We start from the raw sequence: 22,598 nt of genomic DNA on the forward strand, positions 1-22,598 counted from the left end.
TATACGTTTATTGAAACATTGTTTATGTAACTTGAATCTACCATCATATATATATATATATATATATATATATTTAAATCTGTTACTGTTCCTGTAAATATAAAAGCAAACTGTGAAATTGGGAATATTTCATTAATTCAAGGTGTCTCCAGCCTTTAGTTGCTTTGAGTTTGTTTTTATTCTAAGATAAATTATAATCTTATAAATTATAATCTACGATAAAAATCTCAGCTTTGCTTTGGCGTAACTTTGTGCTGAACATTAGGGGGGGGGGGTAAATACCCATATGAATAAACATGCAACTATTTTGCTAGTAATACCTGAAATGAGTAAAGAAAAAACAGCCTATTTATGGAAGATAATTCTTATTTTTATTGGGAGGTTATATTGGTTGGGTCTGATTATTGGGGGGGGGGGGTCATAACTCCCCTAACCCGCCTGGAAATTACGCCCCTGACTTTGAGTAGGTTTATGCCGGTATGGAAAGTATCTTACGGGCAATACACAGACAGGGTCAGAACTGTTTTTGAATCAATATTGAACTGTACCATTCTTTCACAGATATTTCCGCATTTTATGTTTTAATGATAGCTGTGCATCTAAAGCGTACAAAATCTCTCTCACGTGGTCAATTGAGTGATGATCCGGTGGCTGTGAAAGGCATAGGAGATGATTCACATCTTTTTCATGAACATTCAGTGCGTCTTCATTCCCAGAAAATAAGATAAAAATGTTTCATCATAAGATAGAGAATATTGATTTGCAGTGGCTGAACAGAACAATGCCAGCAAAATGCCTCACACAGCACAACAGAGCTACCAAAGTTTTTCCTTTAATTTGTCACTAGACCTTTTACGCCACAAAGTCTAAGGATTCTCGAAACAACCTAAGACGTGGCGTCTAAATGGGAAAGCTGCATGTCATTTCATAGTTGCTTCAAAAACATTAAATTAAAAAGTTGTATTAAAAGTGGGTATATATTTCTTTCTCATCAGTCAGAAGAAAAATTGGCTTTCTTTATCTGCGTGTGTGTGTGTGTAAAGAGACATTGACGTTACATCGACAGTCAGTCAGTGTAACTGCCCTTTCGATCGTCCTCATTTAACCTTTGGGACCGTGCCATTGTTCTGGCTCCCCATGTTTAAATAAAGATTAAACATCATCTAGGAATAATTGAAGATCTGTATCCTAAATTAGCATTAGTCATCATTAAATTGAACAGCACTATCATTAGCACAGGAAAAAACTTCATCTCTGGGTGCAGATTCATTCACTTTATAAAAAATTCATGGTTCCCTTTTCATTCGTACCTCCTTTCCTGCGCACACCAAGCTGCGGTTCTTTTTCCGTTGCAGATTTGATTGCCGCTTAGCCCACTGCACTTTCATGTCTCTCGCAAAGTACACAGAGTAGGATGTATCAGACATAATGATCCCCGTGATTAAAAAAAAAAGAAATTGGAGAGAATGTGATGGCTTCAGTAGACTTCCTGCTGTATTATTTTCGTTAAGGTCACCCTCACTGTCAGCACAACTCATATTAATTACTCTACTCACCCCTTAACTTCGCCAAAGTTCTTTTAAAATTTTAATAGGGGTGATTTGGTGAGAGGGGTGGAGCATGGAGCCACGGAGTGGGGCTTGAGCACCCAAAGGACCTCGCTTAGACACAATTCATTAAAATCTGGGTAGTTGGCTAAAGCTCTTTCAAGTACTTTCAGGTTCCCCTTCACATATGTACACACGTACACACTGTTTTCTTAAAGTACTTCAGTTTGAAGGGTGTTTAATAGTTGTGTTAAGCAGTCACCCTCGGGTAGGAAAGTCACCTTGTACTCTGATGCTTGGTATGCTAAATGCTCATCTACTCTTTTCAGTCAGAATATCTAATTGTGCTATTTGATTCATAATTAGTTGTTTGCATTTATTTGACAGTGTTCCCTGTAGATATGCAGCACTCGTCGCATTTCGTTATTTTATTTAAGTATGAAATCATCAAGTTTGTTTTCCTTAATGTGTTATTTACAGAAGATGACAGTATTTATAAAAAGAGTCTTACTCCAGTATATCTTTAGACCTTTGGTAAAACTCTGATTAACGTGTTTTATTGAGTCTTTCATTAGTCTGCTTTTTTCATACTGCCACACTAAATCAAGTCGAGTATTCAGAGGGAGCCCTGGAGTTTGTCGCAACGGTGGTTTTTAATTTCATGTTAATTTTTTTATCACGTTATCGTTACCAATCACTTGCCAAACATCTTCATCTTTTCAAAGTGCTGCTCGCCTCCTGTGCTCGTGCAAGAGGCAGAGCATGCAGCACTTTGGCGGAGGAGCAACAGCGTCAATAGTGCTTCATCTGTGACTACACAGGATGTGTTGAGGCGCAATATCCAAAGTAGGTCACCTGTATTTTAGCGGTGCTCTAAGCCTAACATCCATCCAGTATAGTTATGCATGTAAAATGGAAGGAAATATGCTCGAGCTGTACAAATGCACTTGTCCTATACAATCACAACCACAGCTGTTAGCAGCAGCTGGACTGAATTAAAAAGGAGAATATCTGTAGGAGAATAGAAAAATGGGGCTCAGACACCTTATTTGTACAACATTTTTAAAAAAACAGTTAACTATTAAATACACACAATGCAAAATGAAAGTTTTATTTCATTTTTGTCTATATGTAACTGTAAATGAACCAATCTTAAATTGTATATTTAGCCTCTGTAGCAAAAAGACTGAATCTGTTCTCGTTTTTTAGTTAAAATAAATCTAAAATACAACTAAAAACAAGAAAAGTAGTGCACAAAAGACAAGTCAGACAGATAAAAAAGTATCTGAAAGTCATGTCCTTATGAAAGGGGGGGAATTGAGCAAAGACCTGACAAGAACTGAGAGATACATCTGGCCCTTCACTTCACCCATCAGCTGTTTGGTGAAGTCTCATCAGAGATGATCTCAGTGGGAGGGTGGCTGTCAAGAAGACACTTGAGAAAAAGGTGAAGGTCTGCCAAATTACACAAGAACTTGACTGAAAATTGGGGGCTTTATTTTAGCCAGTGGTGTTTGGTAATATTACAGTCATCATTTGGCAAGCATATGAATGGAAGAATGGAACAAAAGGCAAACAACATTCAGTTTATCTTCTCTGATTTATGAACAGAAAGTACGTATTTAAACTGTCATTGAACATGTGTCCCTCTCTGTCTTGATTTTTAGCACCAATGTGCGGAGGCCAGTTGAGAGGACCCAGTGGTGTCATCACATCTCCGAACTACCCAGTTCAGTATGACAACAACGCCAACTGCACTTGGGTCATCACGGCGACAGACACATCTAAGGTAAATGTCATTAAACACGGAACTGAAGCAACCATGCAGGGTGTTAATTTTGCTTTGCCGCTGTAAGCACAGATTTCCAGCGGTGCCGTAAGTGGTATCTTTAGCTGCCAGCTGCCTGATGAGTTTGCACCTTTTTAGGGAGGAGCTCCAGAGGAAGCGCTTCTCTGACACAGATGACTCATTTTATGCTTTTGATAATTGCTACAGGACACTTTAGGGGCTGTTCAACACACCATGTGACAGCAGCTTTCTTATTGAAAAATGTGAGCGATAAGGAAAATGAAAGGTGGGGAAAGAGCACTGGAAGCGAGCCAGCAAAAGACAAAGCGAGTTGTTAGAAACACCTGTGGTGAGGGAGAGAAGGAGTGAGTAAAATGGACAGGAGAGTAATGGAGAGGTTTTGAGAGCATGCTTGGAGGATATCATGAAAGTGTCACAGCCATTCTGTTCAGACCATTGACTTTGGAGTAGTGTTCAAGGCCAACCAGCTGCTATCCTGCCAAATATCCTTCTCTGAACTCAAACAAAATGGTTTTACAAATCCGTTCTCTTATTCCACTGCGCGGGATAGAAGAGAGGCTATGTAAGGTGAGAGGCAAGGGAGGACGGGGAGTCAGATCTAATATGCCCCCACAAAAGTCCACCCTTTGCTTGCATGTATACAAACACAAACAAACATTGACACCCTTGGGTATACCCAGGAGGCAGCCTGCTGGAACAGACACCAGTACTTTAGGCTGCCTCTTGCTCTGTGACTGGTTCAGATGAAGATGGAGAGAGACTGCTCTTTCTGTTTAGAGACATAATGGGCTTCTATTCCTGCCCAGCCAGAAATGTTAGGTCAGCCAGCAGACTGAGGCAGAACAGCCTCAGTCTGAAGGGGGGTGGGCGAGCCGTGACAAAGCTCTGCTAGACCTACCAGCCTCATGACATGATAAGTAATTTGGGTTTTTGTCAAGTGGTGCTGCTTCATAGTTTCCCAAAGATACTAAATGCAGCTGTTTGAAGCTGGCAGTCTTCATGTGTTTATCCATTTATGCCAGAAAAAGCCAAAAAGTGGCCCCAACTTCCCAGACTTACACCAAGTTACACAGAGCTATCATCTGGACCCGACAAAGCTCTGAGACAACGTAAAACAAATCAATGTGCTTTGAAAAATCGACTGAATACAGGTCATGTTTTTTTTTCTTTTAAAGCAAATGATCTCCACAGAAATGAGATTTTTCTCTTATTAATATGCTACTTATAATGGTAATGAACTCGTTTAAATATATATTATTTTTAAAAGCACTCTCATGTTGTCATTACTGCCTAAATCCTATGCATGTAACTGTGTGTGTCTGGTTTGCGGTGGAAAAATGACCCGCAAGGATGCTGCAGTATTTACCAGGAGCAGGGTGTATGTAATAGTTTAATAAATAATCAGTGTCCGGGCAGACATTCAGAGCTGGGGTTTCTTTACTTAAGTCACAGCAGCAGACTTACAAGGGATTTACAGCTGACTTGACAGAAGCAGAAATACAGGCAACGGAGCTGCTGCAAGGTTTTCTTCCAGTCCACAGATGAACTAACTGTGCCCTCTATATATAATGCTTAGTTCAACCTTGTTGGATACAGTGGCAGGTATATGTGCCTACGGATTATTCAAGTATTTACAATAGCTAATATGTTATGTAATACTGTTAAATATTCTAGACCAGCAGCTGCAGAACAGAAAACTAAATGTTGTCCCCAGTCTTGCTTACAATAGGATTTCATTTATGATAGGATTTTTTTTAACTAAATGTTTTTATTGGAACATTTGGCACAAAATGGCAGGCTAGTTTAGAACCGGGACTCTTTTACTGCAGAGCCATGCTGTTGCTTTGAAGAATGCAGTTTGGCATTGTCTTGATGAAACAAGCAAGGCTTTCATTGCAAGAGATCATCTGTGGGCAGCATATGTTGCGCCAAATCGTGTATATATCATTCAGAATAAATGGTATATGAACAGATGTTTAAATTATGTGAGGGTATGCCGTGTGCAGTAATGCACCCCGCATACCCTCGCATCACAAATCCTGGGGCTGTGTAGGATGAGCCAGACACCTCCCCCATCCCATCCCCCCGTATAGAGGACACAACGGTCATGATTTTCTAAATGTTTTATCTTTGCCTGCTGGAGTTTTACTTTGCTTTCATGGATGCAGAAACAAACTGTGTTCACTGACAATGGTGTTCAGAAGTGTATCTGAGCCCATGCAGTGATTTTCAAAGAGTCGCGCCTCCTTTCAGAGCAGTGCTGCCTGCGGGGCCTGAAGATCACGGCAATACAATATTGGTTTTTTAGCTTTCTTTCAAGCGTATAGAGATTTCTCTGAATTCTCCAAATCTTCGCATGATATGAAGTAGTGCAAATGATAAAATCCTCAAAACAATTGCATCAGAAACTCTTCTTAGTGGTAAATCCAGCCATTTTCTATAGGCTGTCATGGAACTGATTGAATATTTTTTCCATTTTGTTGTCTTTTCCCAACTACTTTTGAAGTTGTAGGAGTGTTTATTTCATTTAATATTTACATTTTACACAGTTTTGGAGACATGGTTTTACGTTGCTGAAGTTGCTTCAGCTGTTCACTATGGATGAGTTTTCTTTTTTTTACAACTCTTTCACAATATGGCTGCTGTGCTCTCTCTCTCTCCCTCTTTTTTATCTTCACCCCCTCTGTACCTCACCTGTTGGCTGGCAGATGGGAGATGAGTTTGTGGTATGAAACTCTATTTATCGAGCGATCTGACCTATTTTGCCTACACACCATCAATCTTTCCTCTCCACCTTGGCAATTTTCATTAAGAACTAGGTTTAACATAGGACAGAATGCAATTTGCATTTATATAAGCTTTTTCATTAGGCCCTGCTCTCTCTCAGCCCTCTGAAAACATTAAGAATTTGGCGGAAATCAGTGGCAGCCAATTTAAACTAGGAGGCAAAGACTTTTCCTTGTTTGGCTTTTTTATTTTTATTTAGCCTCCTCTGTCACTCTATTTTTTGCCCTTGTTATTAATATTCTGCACGTTTATAATTAAACCGTTTTTGTTTGTATGTTTAGAGCTGACCCCTTTCGCTTGCCTCGGCTAGGACGCAATTATTGTTTCCTTGTTTTTATCTTGATTTATCCTTCAGCTGCAGCGCAGACCTAAAATTGCACTCAAAGAAATCATGATTTATGTTTTATAGAAAAGATTTATACACTAGATTGCAACAAAGTCTTTTTGTTGCCTTAATGGATCCTATTGGATTACATATATCCATATATATATGTATGCATAGAGAGGCACGTGTAATAGGCATCTGAAAGCTGCTATCATGATCGGCAAGAGTGAAGGTCGTGCAGACCATCTGGCAGGCAATCAGATATTTGATTAGTGAGAAACAGTTCATAATCAGCAGACGCAGTAAACACTTACAGAAGCAAAATACCAATACCGAGCTGTTAGGTCACACAGTATGAGATTTAAAGGAGAAAACAATTCTAATAACAAAAAAAATAAAATAAAAAAACTACTACAGTGTATACAGCTGGAAGTTTGATGGACAGATATAAAAAAAAAACTGATGTATGATGGATTGATGAACAGAGGAAAAGGGAGTCACAGATGGGAAGAGATCTCTCCTCTGCATTTGGTTCAGGGAGTATTTAAGCATCTGCTTCCCTCATTTGTCTCGTTGATGTCCCCTCCGTTGTCTAGGTGATCAAGCTGACATTTGAAGATTTTGACCTGGAGCGAGGCTACGACACGCTGACGGTTGGAGACGGCGAGGTAGTGGGAGACCAGAAGACCATCTTCCACGTGTGAGTGACTCATTTGACCTCGTTTTCTCCTGCCTTTAATCTACCCTCTGTTCCCTAACTTCTTTTAGATACCCGTCAGTTTCACTTTTGCAAGTCATGTTCCCGGTAATCATATTCTGCCTTCGCGCTCTCTTTCCTCCTCACCTTTGCGGGACACTCGCCTTTTCTTCCTCCCCCCGCGCCCGACAGCACCCGTCTGTCTTCCTGTTCCCCTCCAGCCCTTTTTTTTCCTACGGTTTCTCTTTTATTTCATCACCACCTGATGCAGCAGGGCATGAAAAATAGATGTCGCACCACATTGTCAATCATCTCTCTTTTCACTGTTAAAAACAAGATCACAGCCATGTGGCGCAGCATTGCAAAACTGCATATTGATGCCCCCTAATGGAGTTTGCGCTAGCAGATGCTCCATAACAATTCACAGGATGTTGTTATTAATTGTGCCGAAATTTACCACCTTAATAAAGTTTTTATAGATCAATTTTTATGCAAGGCTGCCGAGCTGGGGTGGAAACCGGGAGGGGGAGGTTGGAGATAAATGAGGGAGAAGTATGCAAAGGAAGGGGTTACTGATGTGAGATCATCCTCACATTCATATTTTTTTGTCTACTTGCTCAAACACCAACAACACACACAGGACAAACACTGAATATGGCTTAATCTCTTCAATTAAAGATTTTCCTCCCTCTCCTCCCCCTTTATGGACTTCTTTATGCTTTAAAAGTAGAGAGAGTAATTGAGTCTTTGCGCTCCTGCACACAAACAAACTAGAACAATTTAGTACTGGAGAATATACTGCAGCTATCAGCACTGTTAAACTCAGGACTATATTTTTTGAGAATCAGTGGTGCAGCCGAGCGCGTGCAGGGTGTAGGGAATTATTTAATATTTTTTTGTAACTTTATGGTCAGAGGCATGTAACCTTAGTGCAGCACAGTCATAAATGTGCTTTATAGGCAGTTAGTCACAACCAATCAAATCCACTCTTTTCATTTCAAGACACTGTGCTCTGACAGTTTAGAATGGAAAGAAACTATTGCAGTGAATATGCGACAAGAGTTTTTCCCATAAGGGAAATAATGTCCTTGTTTTGGATCTAACAGTAACAATTAAAAGGGTGGTGACGATAACAAAAAACACACAAAAACATAAAGTAGGTCATCAACAAGGACAGTATTCTAGACAGTGATTAGCTTACAGGGAAATTATTAGCATACTGATATAACTTGTCTGGGTGGAAATTATATAATAGCCTTGTCTATTATTTTTGACAAGCTTTTTAATGCTACATTAGACACGCAGCATTTTATACTTTCTCTCACAAGTGCTTAGGAGTTCACAGACATTCAGCGCATTACCAAAAGGCTGTAAAAGAGAACAAAAATCTATCCAGACACTAGTAGCAATCCCACCATCCTACATGTTCTGTCACTAAAATTAGAACCCTTAATCACTTACTCTGCAGCTATACCCTTCCTAATTAGAGTTGGGTGGAATTACTATTCAAATGAGATTAAATTACTTCTGTGGCATTGACTGATCTTGCATTCATTTTGCACTTTGTTGTCTCCTGCTATTTTGAATGTAAGTGTTGGGATAGGATAAAAACATTTCTTAGCTTAAAATTCCTTACAAAATTTGTAAAGTTCTTAATTTGTGTAATGATTTAGCAAAAACAAGGTCTCTCTGTATTTTCTAGGTGATGACAAGTCCACAGCTAAAGCACTTCTACTGCTGATTAAAAAATTGCACAAAGATATAGAATATTCAACAGAAAGAAATGTCTTTTTATAAGGTGTATGTTGGCTTTTCTTGCTTTATAGTCTGTCTGGTTCGACTACTCCAGACCTTGTCGTGAGCACCAGTCATCAGATGTGGCTCAACTTCAAAACAGATGATACCAGTGGCTCGCTGGGCTTCAAGGTGTCCTATGAAGGTAAGGTTGCTGTATATATTTTGGTTCTGGCTCATTAACTGCATTTTAAAACGGATTGTTTAACTTCTTTAACCTCCTAAGACCTGAACTCTTTCATGGCATGCATTTAAAATTTTCTTTGCTATTTGTGTTGATTGGGACCCGATGAATGTAAAAACAAAGAATTACCCGATTTTTTTTTTTTACTTGATTTTTGTTTCTGACAAAAATGAGATCTACATATGAGGACATTTGTTTTAAATTTCGATAGAACAGTGGCAGTATAATGTCCTCGTAAGTGGATATCAGGCCCTTGTAGGGAAAAATGAAGTATTTCGGTCTAGTCATCGAAAAATGTGATGTCCACATATGTGGACGCCAGGTCCTAGGAGGTTAAATCATCTTAAGAGTAGCATCAAAGGGGAGTCATGTTAATGGTAAAGTATTTTTTAGTGGTTTTGCAGTGAGTCATCATGGTGCGGTGGTACACTGATGTTAAAAAGCAAAAGCAGTCTTTATAGTTAGACTTTAAATCTCGACTTTCTCCTTTTACAGTTTGAAATAGGAGTGGATTTCTTTTTTGATCAGTTACGCTTGTGCGTTGTGACTCACCGCTCAAGTCTAACTATCATATGTCCAAACATAACACATTTTTCTTCAGTTGGCTGCTGGTCTTCCCAGTATGTGTCATCCCAAGTTTAGCTTCAAAGACATAATCATTGGAGTTTATGTATCTGTCTCATATGAGACTTTAAACAGTAATATGACATCGATTTCATCCATTTTCTTCCACTTGTCCAATTCAGCGTTGCAGTTGGGCTGGAGACTGTCCCAGCTGTCATAGGGCGAGAGGTTGCGTACACCCTGGGCAGGTCGCCAATCTGACACAGAGAGACAGACAACCATTTACACTCACATTCACACATACGGCCAATTTAGAATCACCAATTAACCCAACATGCATGTCCTTGGACTGTGGGAGGACGCCAGAGTTTGCAGACAGACCATACAAGCTCCACATAGAAATGCCCCAGCCTGCCGTGGATTCAACCACAGGACTTTCTTTGCTGTGAGGCGATGGTGCCAACCACAATACTGTCATATCACGAACACAACTAATATATGGATGATATCTAGCAAAAGAAACCCAAACAAACAAACAAAAAAAGGAAAAGAAGAGTAATTGGAACTTTTTGTGTGCGATCTCAGTGCCTCTGTTCTTGGCTCTTGGCAGTAGAGTCTGGAGCTCTCAGGCAGCAACACAACTAAACAAAGAATTAAAAAGAAACATTAACCACACATAAGCAAACAAGTATTTGAGTAGTTTATGGGTGATGTTTGTGTCCTCTTTTCAATTTAATTCAGTTTGAGTCTTTACTGCTGTTTTGCTTCTCTCCTTTGCTCTCTATTTCCCCAGCTACATGTCACGTCTGCTTCCCTTCAGCTCCGTGTCGCACATAGTGGAGCATAGGAGAGATAACGATAATGCTACTAGAAGAATGCTATTAAAATGGAGCCACTTTGATATAGTTATATAATATATTATTTTTTAGAATAAAATGTATTCAAATCATAACAAGGTATGAAATTTTAGACCCTCTGATCTCTGTGTACTTCATGTTGCAATACAAAAAACAACCCTGTTTCAAGACCTCATATTTGCGTTCACTAAACTGGTCATAAACAGTCAGTGGGTCATCTAGCTACATTCATCCTACTGTCTAATACCAGTGCGTCTATCTCTGTGTAATTATGTGTCTGTATGTGTGAGCTTTAACAATAGATCAATGTGTGTTTTTGCACGCGTGTTTGAAGATCAGATACAAGTGTGGGTTTGTGAATGAGTATGTGTGCGTTCTGTTTTCCAGTGTGAAAGCATGTGAGTACTGGGTGTTTGCCAAGGTTTTTCTTCTAGATAAGTGCGCTGTTTGCCTCTCAGAAGCACAGCAAGTCTTCTCCCTTGCCCACAGATGCTTATTTTTCATCAGTAAAAATAACAGCAAAAGTGGAGCAGCATGCTGAACCAAAGTGTAATTAAAACAATGAGTTCTACTTAATGAAGGGGAAGAAACGCTTTGAACCACTTCACCTCCCAGATTGGAGCACCCAAAATCTAATTTGCATTCTCAATTACTTGTATTTTAAGCCTGATCATCAAGTGTAATTGCAAACACAGTCATACCAGAACCCACACTCCCACCTTACCCATACGTTGTGGGTTGCTCACACTCTGCAGTGGGCTCTGTCTGTTCTGAAAATGCAGCGCTTGCAAAGAAAATCAGTATTAATGCAAATGAGCCTAAAACCCAACCACTGTCGTGCTTTATACTGACAACTGAGGGTATGTGATATGAAACACTTGAACTTCTTGTTATCCAGATGCAAACGAACGCACCAATGGGCTAACACTGAAGGCAAAGCATCATGTCATTTGTATTTTGAGTACTCCAGCCCATTCATTGTGCAGGGCACTAACAGTTTATGATTAAACATCGGATATAATCATCTGTTAGCAAAGCAGCAGTTGAGAAAGCATCTGTTGACAGAATTTTGAATTTTCGCCTCATTGCAAGGTTACCATTATCTTCATGCACTTTTAAATGCGACTGCAATTTTGTAAATACTTTAAATACTGTTGATTCAGTAGTGGAACTGAGAGCCTTTAGAGCCCACTGAGACATTGTGTGCAGTACTGGGTTATACCAATAAACTTGACTAATAAAGTCCTTTTGTCATCCCAGGCCTTAGGAGATTGCAGTGTAGCTGTTGACAGTAATTTGAGTCTGAGTCCCATTAACGTGCCCGGATTATTCTGGAATGTCAGGGAAGGACGACAAATACGCCCTTACATCTCTTCCCTTATTCATGAGAATCAGCAGCTGTTTCGTTCACTTACCACCCTGTGTATGTTGTGTACAAGATACTTTCATATGTGCAACACACACTTTTATAAATATGTTTTAAACAAGAGAGACAGTCACACACACACACACACACACACACACGCTCTCACACACACTTCAAAGGATTCTTATATATTAAGCCAATTTTTCCTAAAGTTGTAATTAGAGGGACCCATGAGGCAGAGAGGCCTACGGGTGTAGGGACGAACAAGTGATTGCATGATCTTGTTTGTGTTTGCACGCGTGTGCATTAATATGTAGATATTCTTGTGTTTGCGTAACAGCTGGATTGCTCTTTCAGATCTGGTTTCTGTCATTCCCTCGGTTCATTTTATCCTCCATTCTCTCTCATTCTCTCTTGGATTCACCTCAAAACTTGCTTTCAGCATCCCCCCCACCACCCCTTTTAAAGGTGACTTCCACGTAAGATCAATGAGTTGTCTTGTGAATGAGGCTGCCTCAGGACAGCCATACATCCAAACAGCAGTGAGCTCTAAATATGTGTTCTAAATGATGATCATCGTTAGGGCTGAGTATGGATTTATACCCGGCATCACCCCCGGTGCGATTTAAAATCGTATTAGGCCCTGCCATCATTTCCTGGATGGATGAGCTTATTCGCTCTCTGTGTTCCCCCATCCAGATGCCTCAATAGGATGCCTCAGCATTCCCATCTGCAATCTAAGACCTGAGAAAAGTAGAAAAAAAAGAGTTAGTGAATGAAGGCGGCCGCATAAATCTTGCAATAATGAAATTGGCGTGTTTGGTTTTAAGGAAGAAGAGTGGTCGCAGAGGTGCGGGTGTGTTTTGCGCACGAGTCGTGAAGTACTCACATCAGCTCCCAACACGAACGAGGTAGTTTGTCACACAGTAAGTTGAGGAGTACATTTTCAGTGGGGGGAGGGAGAAGCACTTGGGAGATTTGCACGATTAGAAGGTAATAGTTTAGGAAAATAAAGACACAGTAAAGAGACCAAAGTGGAAAACAGTGCATAAAGAGACAGGGAGTTCATTCATGTTGGCGTCAACAAAGGTAAACGTCAAAGTCAGTGAAGGTTTATGCACAAACTGCGTTATCTGAAACAAAGCCCGGACTTATCAGCATTCTGAATTTGCAGAGATTAAATCCATATTGATCTTGTGGGTGGTAAACAAGTGCATTTCCCATAATGACACTTTTGCATAAATGCTTGATGCAGATAATGTGGAGCAGCTCTTATTCTCCATGCGATGTGCCCTTCAGTGTTTCCCGTGAGTTAAAAATGTATTTTGCTACTCCGCTGCAAGGAAAAGGGGGCAGGGAATGTGCTGTTGCAATGGTCCATCGGAGAGTTGGTGCTTAAGCAGCATTGTATTGTATTTCATTGTATTTTCCATTATTTTGACTCCAAATCACCATTTTTACAAACTTCCTCTTTCAGCAAAAGAGATGATTGATTCTAAATTATTGATTAGTGATTCTAAAATAGTCTTAGGTGTGAATGTGTGTGAATGTATGTCTGTTTCTCTGTGTCAGCCCTGTGACAGCCTTGGCGGCCTGTCCATGGTGTACCCCAACTCTCGCCCTATGGGAGATCAGTGTTGGGAAGGTTACTTTTAAAATGTATTCCATTACAGAATACAGAATACATGCCCCAAAATGTATTCTGTAACGTATTCCGTTACGTTACTCAATGACAGTAACGTATTCTGAATAATTTGGATTACTTAATATATTATCATGCTTTTTACAACAACGTGAATGTACTATTGCTGTGTGATTTATTACTATTACTGAAAGTCCGCGACTCCGAACTGTAGTAAAGGGACCTCTGACTAATACGGCGGGGTCCCTGTCGGCTCGTAGCCGAAAAATAGCTTTACTTTGTTGTGTGGGTCAACTTTTCTTGCGAGAGACAGAGAGAGGCGTTGAAAGGCTCCAACGGAACTTATTGTTTTCGGAGGAAAACACGAACACTGTGTACAGTCGAGTCTTAATAGCTTACTTACAACTGGGCTCGTCAGGCACTCTTCTTGGCTGCAGTGGTTATTATTATATTTACATGCTTCCAGCTCCCGTTTTTCCTCGATGACAACTCGTACCTTTCCACTCCCCTTTTTCTCCCTCCTCGCGCTCACAGACCCATAATGTGTATGGCAGTCCATTCTCCCTGCAGCACGGACTACACTGCCCATGATGCTACATTCTTTAGAGCTATGCTTGTAGCGTTCTGCCTGTTAGCTTAGCACAACAACAACAACAACGAAAAGGCGCTCTCTCACCCAGGAAACACGCAGTCGCAGAGAGAGAGAGAGAGCGTCGCCCTGTAACCATGGCAACCGTAACGCTGCCGCCTGGAACAACAGAACGTAGCTGTCAAACAAAACCCAAACAGTCCTGACCCGCGACAAAATGAAACAGGGAAGTACCGCAGTGTAATCCATTTATTTCAACAAAGTAACTGTATTCTGAATACCACCTTTTTAAACGGTAACTGTAACGGAATACAGTTACTCATATTTTGTATTTTAAATACGTAACGGCGGTACATGTATTCCGTTACTCCCCAACACTGTGGGAGATGAGGATAGACTTAAGCCCCCCGTTTATCCAGAATTGGATAAACGGAAGAAAATTGATGGATGGAACAAACCAATGGGAGCTATAATCATATCTGTTGTAGTTTCATGAGGAAGAGGATCCAGATTCAGATTCCAGAGGGCGACAAAGTAAAATCCAAATCTTTCATCCGAGTAGTTGTCATACACAGAGCTCAGTCAGCAAACGCAAACTATGCAGACAAGTACATTAGCAGACTTCAAGTCCATACCCAGGAAGAACAAGCTAGGGTCTACTAACTACATTAATAAAAACTTAAATGAATAGTCAGACCTTTACTTTTTAAGAGTACAATGTGACAGGTGACCGACAGAAACAGGGCCATATATACTGAGGATAATGATTAGGTGAACAGATGTGGCAGAAAACTCGCAAGGATCAATAGTAAAACTATCAAACATTACAAACCCCAACAGGAGGGAACAGAACAGAAACGCAAAACCATCTCAGAGCAGGCTTTTTCTCCCTCTCTCTCTGTAGTTGTACTGTGTACACCACAAATTCATCTTTCTCTGCATGACACAGAAATTTGCATAAGTCTGTTGCTTGCTGAATTGTTCTGTCTTATGTATTTACGTCCACCTGCGCAGAGATTGAGCAAGGCAGTTGTGGAGATCCTGGAATTCCAGCTTACGGCAAGCGGGAGGGGACAGGTTTCCGTCACGGGGACAGACTGTACTTCGAGTGTCTGCCTGCCTTCGAGCTGGTGGGGAAGAAGAACATCACCTGTCAGAAGAACAACCAGTGGTCAGCTAAGAAACCCAGCTGCGTTTGTAAGTTACTGGACGACTCCCCTCCGATTCGACGTACACCTTGCGCACACGTGCATGAATCAAACACTGCTCGCAGGGACGAGTACAGGGAGGGCTGCATAATAAATTGTCAGATTATCCTTACAGTTTGCCTTGCAGAGGCTGTGGATTTTGAAACAATAGGAGGGATTATTAGCTAATTAACGCCATGAAAGACAAACACAAAGTGAGAGAATTAGAGGGTGAGGAGAAGACGGAAGAGAGCTGACCATGCAGATAATACCCACTGTTGTATTATTGATGAGACAATAGAATGGACAAAAAGCTGCAGTGTGCAGATAAACATCACAGAGCTGAATGACAGAGAGCTTCCTGGCCCAAATGTCATTTTGGCTGCATAATACTATGAAAAAATGGGTTATTTAGTTAACGCTTAACAAAATATTACAGTCATGTTGAAACAATGCAGCCGGCTTGCTTTTGCCGTTGAAGTTGACGCTGTAAATGTGATCGCATGCTTTTCTAACGTACAACTGTTCAATTGTGTGTTTTCATAGTGAGAGAGTCGCCAGTACGTTTATTTTTACCAAGCATCTTATTTTATCCTCCTTTTCATGCTTAAATGAGATTTGTTGATTTCTGTTAGGTCCTACTGTCAGCTAAAAGTATAATGTATCCAACTAGGACACCTTAGTAAAGCAAGCATTCTTAATTTGCCTTGTCTTATGCCTTTGATTATCTGTAACCCTTTGATGAGCCTAAGAATATGTGCACGCTCATCTGGATGCTTTTCAGAAGCAATTTTTGTCCATACTGAAAACAAAGTGCGTCGCGTAATGCTCAACATATTGCTCGCCTTATCTCCTGCGCATGTAGTCACCAGAAGAGTGACAAACTGAAGAATTTAGCAATGCAACAGCTGTTTGCACTGACAAAAAATGTCAACCATGGCTTTCAATTAACTGCCGGTGGTCTAGGCAGTCTTGTTGTCTTGTGGAAAAGGGTCACAGGATCTGACTAGTAAGGCACGCATAAGCAATTACTGATAAGACCCCATGAGAAAGTGAACATGAGTGCCTGAATCATCGTTCAAGTCTCACTTTGTTCCTATCCAGACTTAAATGCTAATGTAGTCTGTAGTGTTTTTACACGGTCGACACATTAAATTGCTTGAATAGTGGGGACAGGAAGGTGAACACAGCAAAAGTGGAGTTATTCTAAAATGTAACATGTATTAGGTTGCACATCGCCCGAGGTTGTTGTCAGCACAGTGGTGGTTATTGGAGTTGTCTCCTTCTTTTGAAATATGTCTACGGCACGTGTGTCTTGAGGTGGTACAGATTCAGTAAAATGAATCAAGTCATAGTGGCTTGTTGTCAGCAAAGGAAATGGAATTTGCCTCTTGTTTTCAGTCTCCTGAACAATTCTCATTTTTATGTTGCTTATCTGTATTTCTTCCTCTCACCCGCTGTCTTTGTCTCTATCTCTCTATCTCTCCTATAGTTTCCTGTTTCTTCAACTTTACCACTCCATCGGGGGTGCTGCTATCTCCCAACTACCCTCAGGAGTACGGAAACAATATGCACTGTGTGTGGCTCATCATCACCAACCCTGAGAGCAGAATCAATCTGGCCTTCAACGACCTCAGCATGGAGAAGCAGTTTGACTTCCTCTCCATCAAGGATGGGGGAAAGGTAGCGCATAAGCGGATGTCCTCGCTTACTTTGAAAGGCTCTTTGCTGACCTGTCTATCAGTCATGGTGCTTGTCAGCAGGAAAAGCAGCCTCTGTAATTATGCGTACAAGCTAAACAACCTTTCTTCCAGTATCACTGGACTTTATCGCTTTATCTGTCTACCTCACTGTAGGATCCGTCTGCTCTTGTTTTGGTTTTTTTAATGGTTTTAAGCTGAGTATAGCTTTGGTCTCAGCAGAAAATCGTTATCTGTCTTTGTCAGGCTGAATCTCCTATCCTGGGGACCTTCTCTGGTGATGTCCTGCCTCCTCCCATAACAACCAGTGCGCATGTAGCCCGTTTGGAGTTCCTGACTGACCACACCTACACAGACAGAGGCTTTAACATCACATTTACAAGTAAGTACCTCAAAGGAGATAAAGTGAAGTCTTTAAAGCTTATCACAAAAGCCCACATTGACTGTTGGATGTTTTGTATTCTCAATTGTTTGTGCATGTTTTCAGTATGTGTGTGTGTGTGTGTCTGTGTTTGCGCGCACATACAATAGGGCTCATGAATCATCCACAGTATCTCTGTGCTTGTCTCCCATAGACTGCATAAACTGGCTAAACATTACTTAGACACTCAAAGAAAAATGACAAACTCTCACTTTATTGTCTAAATAGAAACTTGACATCTAAATAAAACCCAAGCGAAGATGTAGCATCTTTACCTGACAGATGCATTTGCACCTGTGCTCATTATATTCTGTTCTGGGTAGCTGCTGACTTCTGAAAACGAGAATTAACAGCTTGTAGGACTGGGGGAACCTATATAGATGAGAACTGGAAAGAGCGTGTTCGTAGGCGCGGTCCCGCTCCTGAAATTCAGATACTTAATCTCCAACTAAGAAATAGGTGCCAACCCCCCCCCCCCCCCCCCCACCGAAAAAAAAAGATGAAAAAATGAACAGAATCAATATAGTGTAATTAGAAACCAAACAATACAGTCAACATGATTAAATATTAAAATATACAGCAAATGTCTACCATGGTTAAGGCCAGATTTGCTAACTCAGTGTGCCAGCGCGACCTGGGTTTTGGCGTTAAAAAAAAGTGCTGTTGGTATTTACGAAGGGAATGCAGAGACAGGATTGCGTGTAGGAGGTGGGAGCTCAGAGGTTTTTGCTGCTGACCCTGTTGCAGTCGTATTTCTGAGAATTCCTTTCGCAAGTTGTAAAATATGGTGAGAGATTAATGAAATCAAGCCTGCAAGCTGATATAAACATAAATACACCGATACTTAACACTGCAAAAAAAAAAAAGCACATCTTGTTTTTTTGCGCATGATATTGAAATAAACCAACTGCCCTCGTTTTTAGTAAGCAGCACCACCTTTGTAAATCATTCATAAAACTAACCACACCTACAGTACGAGTACTGTAGGCACTGCACTCAGACGCTAATTTGCCACATTTAGTCATTTTGAGCCATAGTCTTACATATATGTCTTATAGTATGAATCAGCATTGGCATACAAGTTTTGTTCTCACACTTAACAAAGCCCTGAAAGGATAGCTGCAGCTGGGTTTGTGTTAGGATATTTAAATCAAATCCCCTCCATGACAGAGATCTCTTACTGTTTATTTATATGTTCATTAAATGCAGTGCACAGTGATGCCTGTTTACAGTATACTGTGAAGATTGCTCATCCTGTTTCAACTTAACCTCGGCTCTCACCAAAATATCTCTTTGATGTTAATCTATATCAGCTCAGCAAGGCCAGAATGCTTTCAACCCCCCCCCCCACCCTTTGCACGAGCTCATTTGCAGACGCGACATCAACCAAGCCCAGGTGCATCTGGAAAGCCACAATGTGGACAACACATGGCGGCTAATGCATTAATTAGCATGCTAGATGAATAAATAAATAACCGTGCCGAACGAATGCCACGAGCAGTTAATTGAAGATGACGGTTTGTTCCTGAGAACAGTGTCATCTAACTGCAGGACGGTTTTTGAGGAGGTTGTGGGGCTGAGCACACAACTTTCATCATTCATGTTAATTAAGGACATGCCAAACTGTATTTAGGCAATTTCTAGCGCGTTAATGAATAAGATATTTGTGATGGATGAGGTGTAGCTGGCACTTGGTTTGGGTCCAGTAACTACAGAACAGGGATTCATCAACACCTACACGCGTCAAATACCTGCATGTGTTTACAAGAGTGAGAGTAAGTGAGAGAGATAGCAGCCGAGGTGATGTATTTGTTTACAGGCCGTGTTTCAGGGTTATGACTCTTCTTGTATGACTGTGTTTCTTTGTGCTCTTTCTACTTGAAATTTCATCGAGAGGCCTGATTGATAAAGTTGTGAGGCTGCATGAAAGCAATTACCCTTGTTTGTTTACCTCACGATTACTTCAGCAGTGTCATCTGGCACTGATGATCTGCATACGGTGTGGTTTCCCACCCTGTAGAATGACTGCAGCAGGGTGAATCAGTGTGACTAAGTGAAACAAATTCCCGCTTGTTACATGCTGGAGTGGCTAAGTGCTGACGGTACAATGACAGAAAAAGTTTTGTCTTGAAACTCAAGCAGTTATTTTGGAGTCTTTACACAGGACAGCATGTGATGTGGATTAATATCAGCAGAATTATAGACAATCTCTTTTTCCATTTCATTATCAAGCAAAGACTTTAAGCAACAGGGAAAGCATTTTTCCTGTTTATAGCTAATGTATTAAGTAGTCTGTTTTTTTTCTAAAGTCTTCTAAAAGCTGACTCTGTACTCGTCACTAACCCCCATCTCTTCTCTGCACTTCCACAAGCGTTCCGCCACAACGAGTGCCCAGACCCGGGTGTGCCGGTTAATGGGAAACGCTTTGGAGAGAGCCTTCAGCTGGGCAGTTCCATCTCATTCCTGTGCGAGGACGGCTTTGTTAAGACCCATGGCTCCCTGACCATCTCCTGCATTCTCAAGGACGGCAATGTGGTGTGGGACAACGCTGTTCCTCGCTGTGAAGGTGTGTAAGAGGGCTCATGTGTACCGTTAGAAGAAAAAAAAACTTCTGATAGCTCATTACCCGGACTGTCCTGGAGGTATAACACAGCTAAACGGGAGAATATATCCTTCTGAAGGGGATTCTGGCCCCCAGACCTTATGCTTGACACCCCTGGCTTACCATTTGTGGCTGACACCTAAGCAGTTGAAGAGATTATTGGAGGAAAATGAATCCTTTTGCTAAAAGATGCCTGAAGAAAAATATGGAGCAGAACAAATGAAAACCCCTTCCTGGACAAACATACGTACAGCTGCAGGGACTTCAAAGGTTTAGATTACACGCTCCAATCGCTCTTAAATATCCTTTTAACCATATTAGGGAAAGAACAAGTACATAAAATGTTACCAGTAATAAGGGAAGGTTGACCCAAGGGGAGCAGGGAAGTCAGAGACGATCTATGATCTACATTTCATATTGAAACAAATTGCTCCCCTGTTTCTATTTCTGCATGTAACAAAGAGCTAGAACCTTAGTGTTTATATTTTATTTATTCATTACATTTCTCTGTACAGCAGACTAGTAAATTGTATATATCAGAAAAAATCCACATTATTTATTTATTATATACTGGACCTTGTTACCTTGGTATTCACTCTACTAGTTACTTTATGTCCTTCTAAAAAGCACTTCAGTAAAATGTATGACCCTCTATACGCAAAATATCCAAGGTTCACAGGATGTCCTGAAGATAAAAGACTATTTGGTTAGAATAATAAAAAATTCTAACACACACACACACACAAAAAAAGTTCAAAACTAAGTTCAGAATACGCCTTGCAAAAACAAACTAAGGAGAAAAAAAAGAGATTAAAAGAAATATCTGTACCAGTTTGGACTTTGATGTCCCAGTCCCTCTGAATGCTTCTGCAGTTCTTATCTCCCAATGGTACTACCCAGCCAGCTATTTGCCTCAAATACCGCCAAAAAAAAAAAAGTTTTTGTCACCTCTTGTATACAAACGTTAGCAAACTTTGAATCGCGAGTAGTAGTTTTGATGGTATAGCTAGCTAAGTATGCAAAAATGTTATAAAATAATACTAATAATAGTAATAACTCCACCTGAATTAGATTTTTCTCAAATAGTTAAAGGAGATATAGTTAATTACTCCATTCTCAGTAACTTTATGTCAGTGACAGCTGAGCTCAAATTGAAGCTGGTGATGACCCGGAGGCTTTGTTCTTTCCAGTTTGTGATGCAGCGGCCATAATTTGCTTATATAGAGAGAGCTGAACAATCATCTCTGCCTGACTCAATACTCAATGAACTATCCCCAAGAAGTAGTTTAGTTTAGATAATACTCACCATTAACTAGCCGCTTTAAGTGCAGTCACCATGGCTGGAGCTCCAAGGGACTTAATCAGGTTCTCTGTCTGTGATACGCAAACGAGGCACCACTATTAAAACATGTCACAACCCCGCACCACCCCACCCCCGTGTGCCACAGCAGTTTTGTGTTCCTCCATCTATCATACCCCTGCGTTTGTAGCCTAATGCGTTTTATAGATGTCCTTCAGTATGCTGAGTTGGCTGATTAAATCATTCCACTTCAAAGGGAGCGAGGAGCTGGCACAGTAACGACGCCGTCCACTGTGCCCGTGTGCTCTGGTTAAGGATAGGCAGTTAAAAGGAGATGCGGCAAAGAGAGCTGTAACAGAGATTAGGGTGCAGGAGAGGGGTCGGCGCACTCAAGTGTCTTTTGTGCTAGCGATCAAAGACGTCCCATTTCGTCTTTTTGATGGGAGAAGGGCTCGATGATATGTTTAAAACCCTGACTCCTTGCATAGGTGGCACACAAATGCGTAATAAATGCTCATGTGCACACAGACACGCAAACACTGACACGCGTGTTCCGGGAGAAGCGGTTAACCTTGAAGCGCGCTGTCACCAGCTTCCATAAGATAAACCTTGGCAGCAAAAAGAAATGGGATGAGCCCCAGCTGATGCATGGGAACATCTGTGGGCAATGGCATACATCATCCAGGATAGACGTGCATTCATTTTTTATTTTTTAATCTGTTCTTTCTCTACCTCTATTTCATCTCTCTGTGTTAGCCCCGTGTGGAGGGGATCTGAAGGCTCCCAATGGAATCATCCTCTCCCCTGGCTGGCCAGAACTATACAAGGAGGCCCTTAACTGTGAATGGATCATTGAGGCTCCTCCAGGCTACCCCATCAAGATCATCTTCGACAAGTGAGTCACCCACATAGCAACTGCTCTTGTGCCAGCACTTTCTGTTTTCTCATAACAGGCTTGGATTTTTATTGCTTTTACCTTCTCACTGTATCACTGTGTTCTTATATCGTTATGTCTCACTTTAACCTCTCCCAACGCCTTTCCTTTATCGGAGTAATGCAGTAGATCTAATGCACTTCAACACATCCACCAACCAGGATAATACTGCTTTATTTACTAAAGTCCTTCAGAGGGGTTTGATGCTTTCATTTGATATCCTGAGCCCTAAGTACGCAAACACACACAATGCAAAGGGCTATGTAAGTTGAGATGGTCTGTCAAGAGTGGA

General features: G+C 40.9%; 1 protein-coding gene across 1 annotated transcript in view; it reads left to right on the forward strand.

Moving 5' to 3' along the window:
* Window positions 1-22,598, forward strand: part of csmd2 (CUB and Sushi multiple domains 2) — a 275,217-nt gene that overhangs the window by 140,221 nt on the left and 112,398 nt on the right. Inside the window, exons 10-17 of the mRNA XM_082521466.1 lie at window positions 3,215-3,336; window positions 7,066-7,169; window positions 8,993-9,105; window positions 15,177-15,359; window positions 16,842-17,032; window positions 17,296-17,431; window positions 19,842-20,036; window positions 22,129-22,267. Of these exons, the coding sequence (XP_082377592.1) occupies window positions 3,215-3,336; window positions 7,066-7,169; window positions 8,993-9,105; window positions 15,177-15,359; window positions 16,842-17,032; window positions 17,296-17,431; window positions 19,842-20,036; window positions 22,129-22,267 (1,183 nt within the window). The remainder of the gene's footprint in view (window positions 1-3,214; window positions 3,337-7,065; window positions 7,170-8,992; window positions 9,106-15,176; window positions 15,360-16,841; window positions 17,033-17,295; window positions 17,432-19,841; window positions 20,037-22,128; window positions 22,268-22,598) is intronic.

This window comes from Aulonocara stuartgranti (genome assembly GCF_965226115.1).
Source record: "Aulonocara stuartgranti genome assembly, chromosome: 22".
Lineage (NCBI taxonomy): Eukaryota > Metazoa > Chordata > Actinopteri > Cichliformes > Cichlidae > Aulonocara > Aulonocara stuartgranti.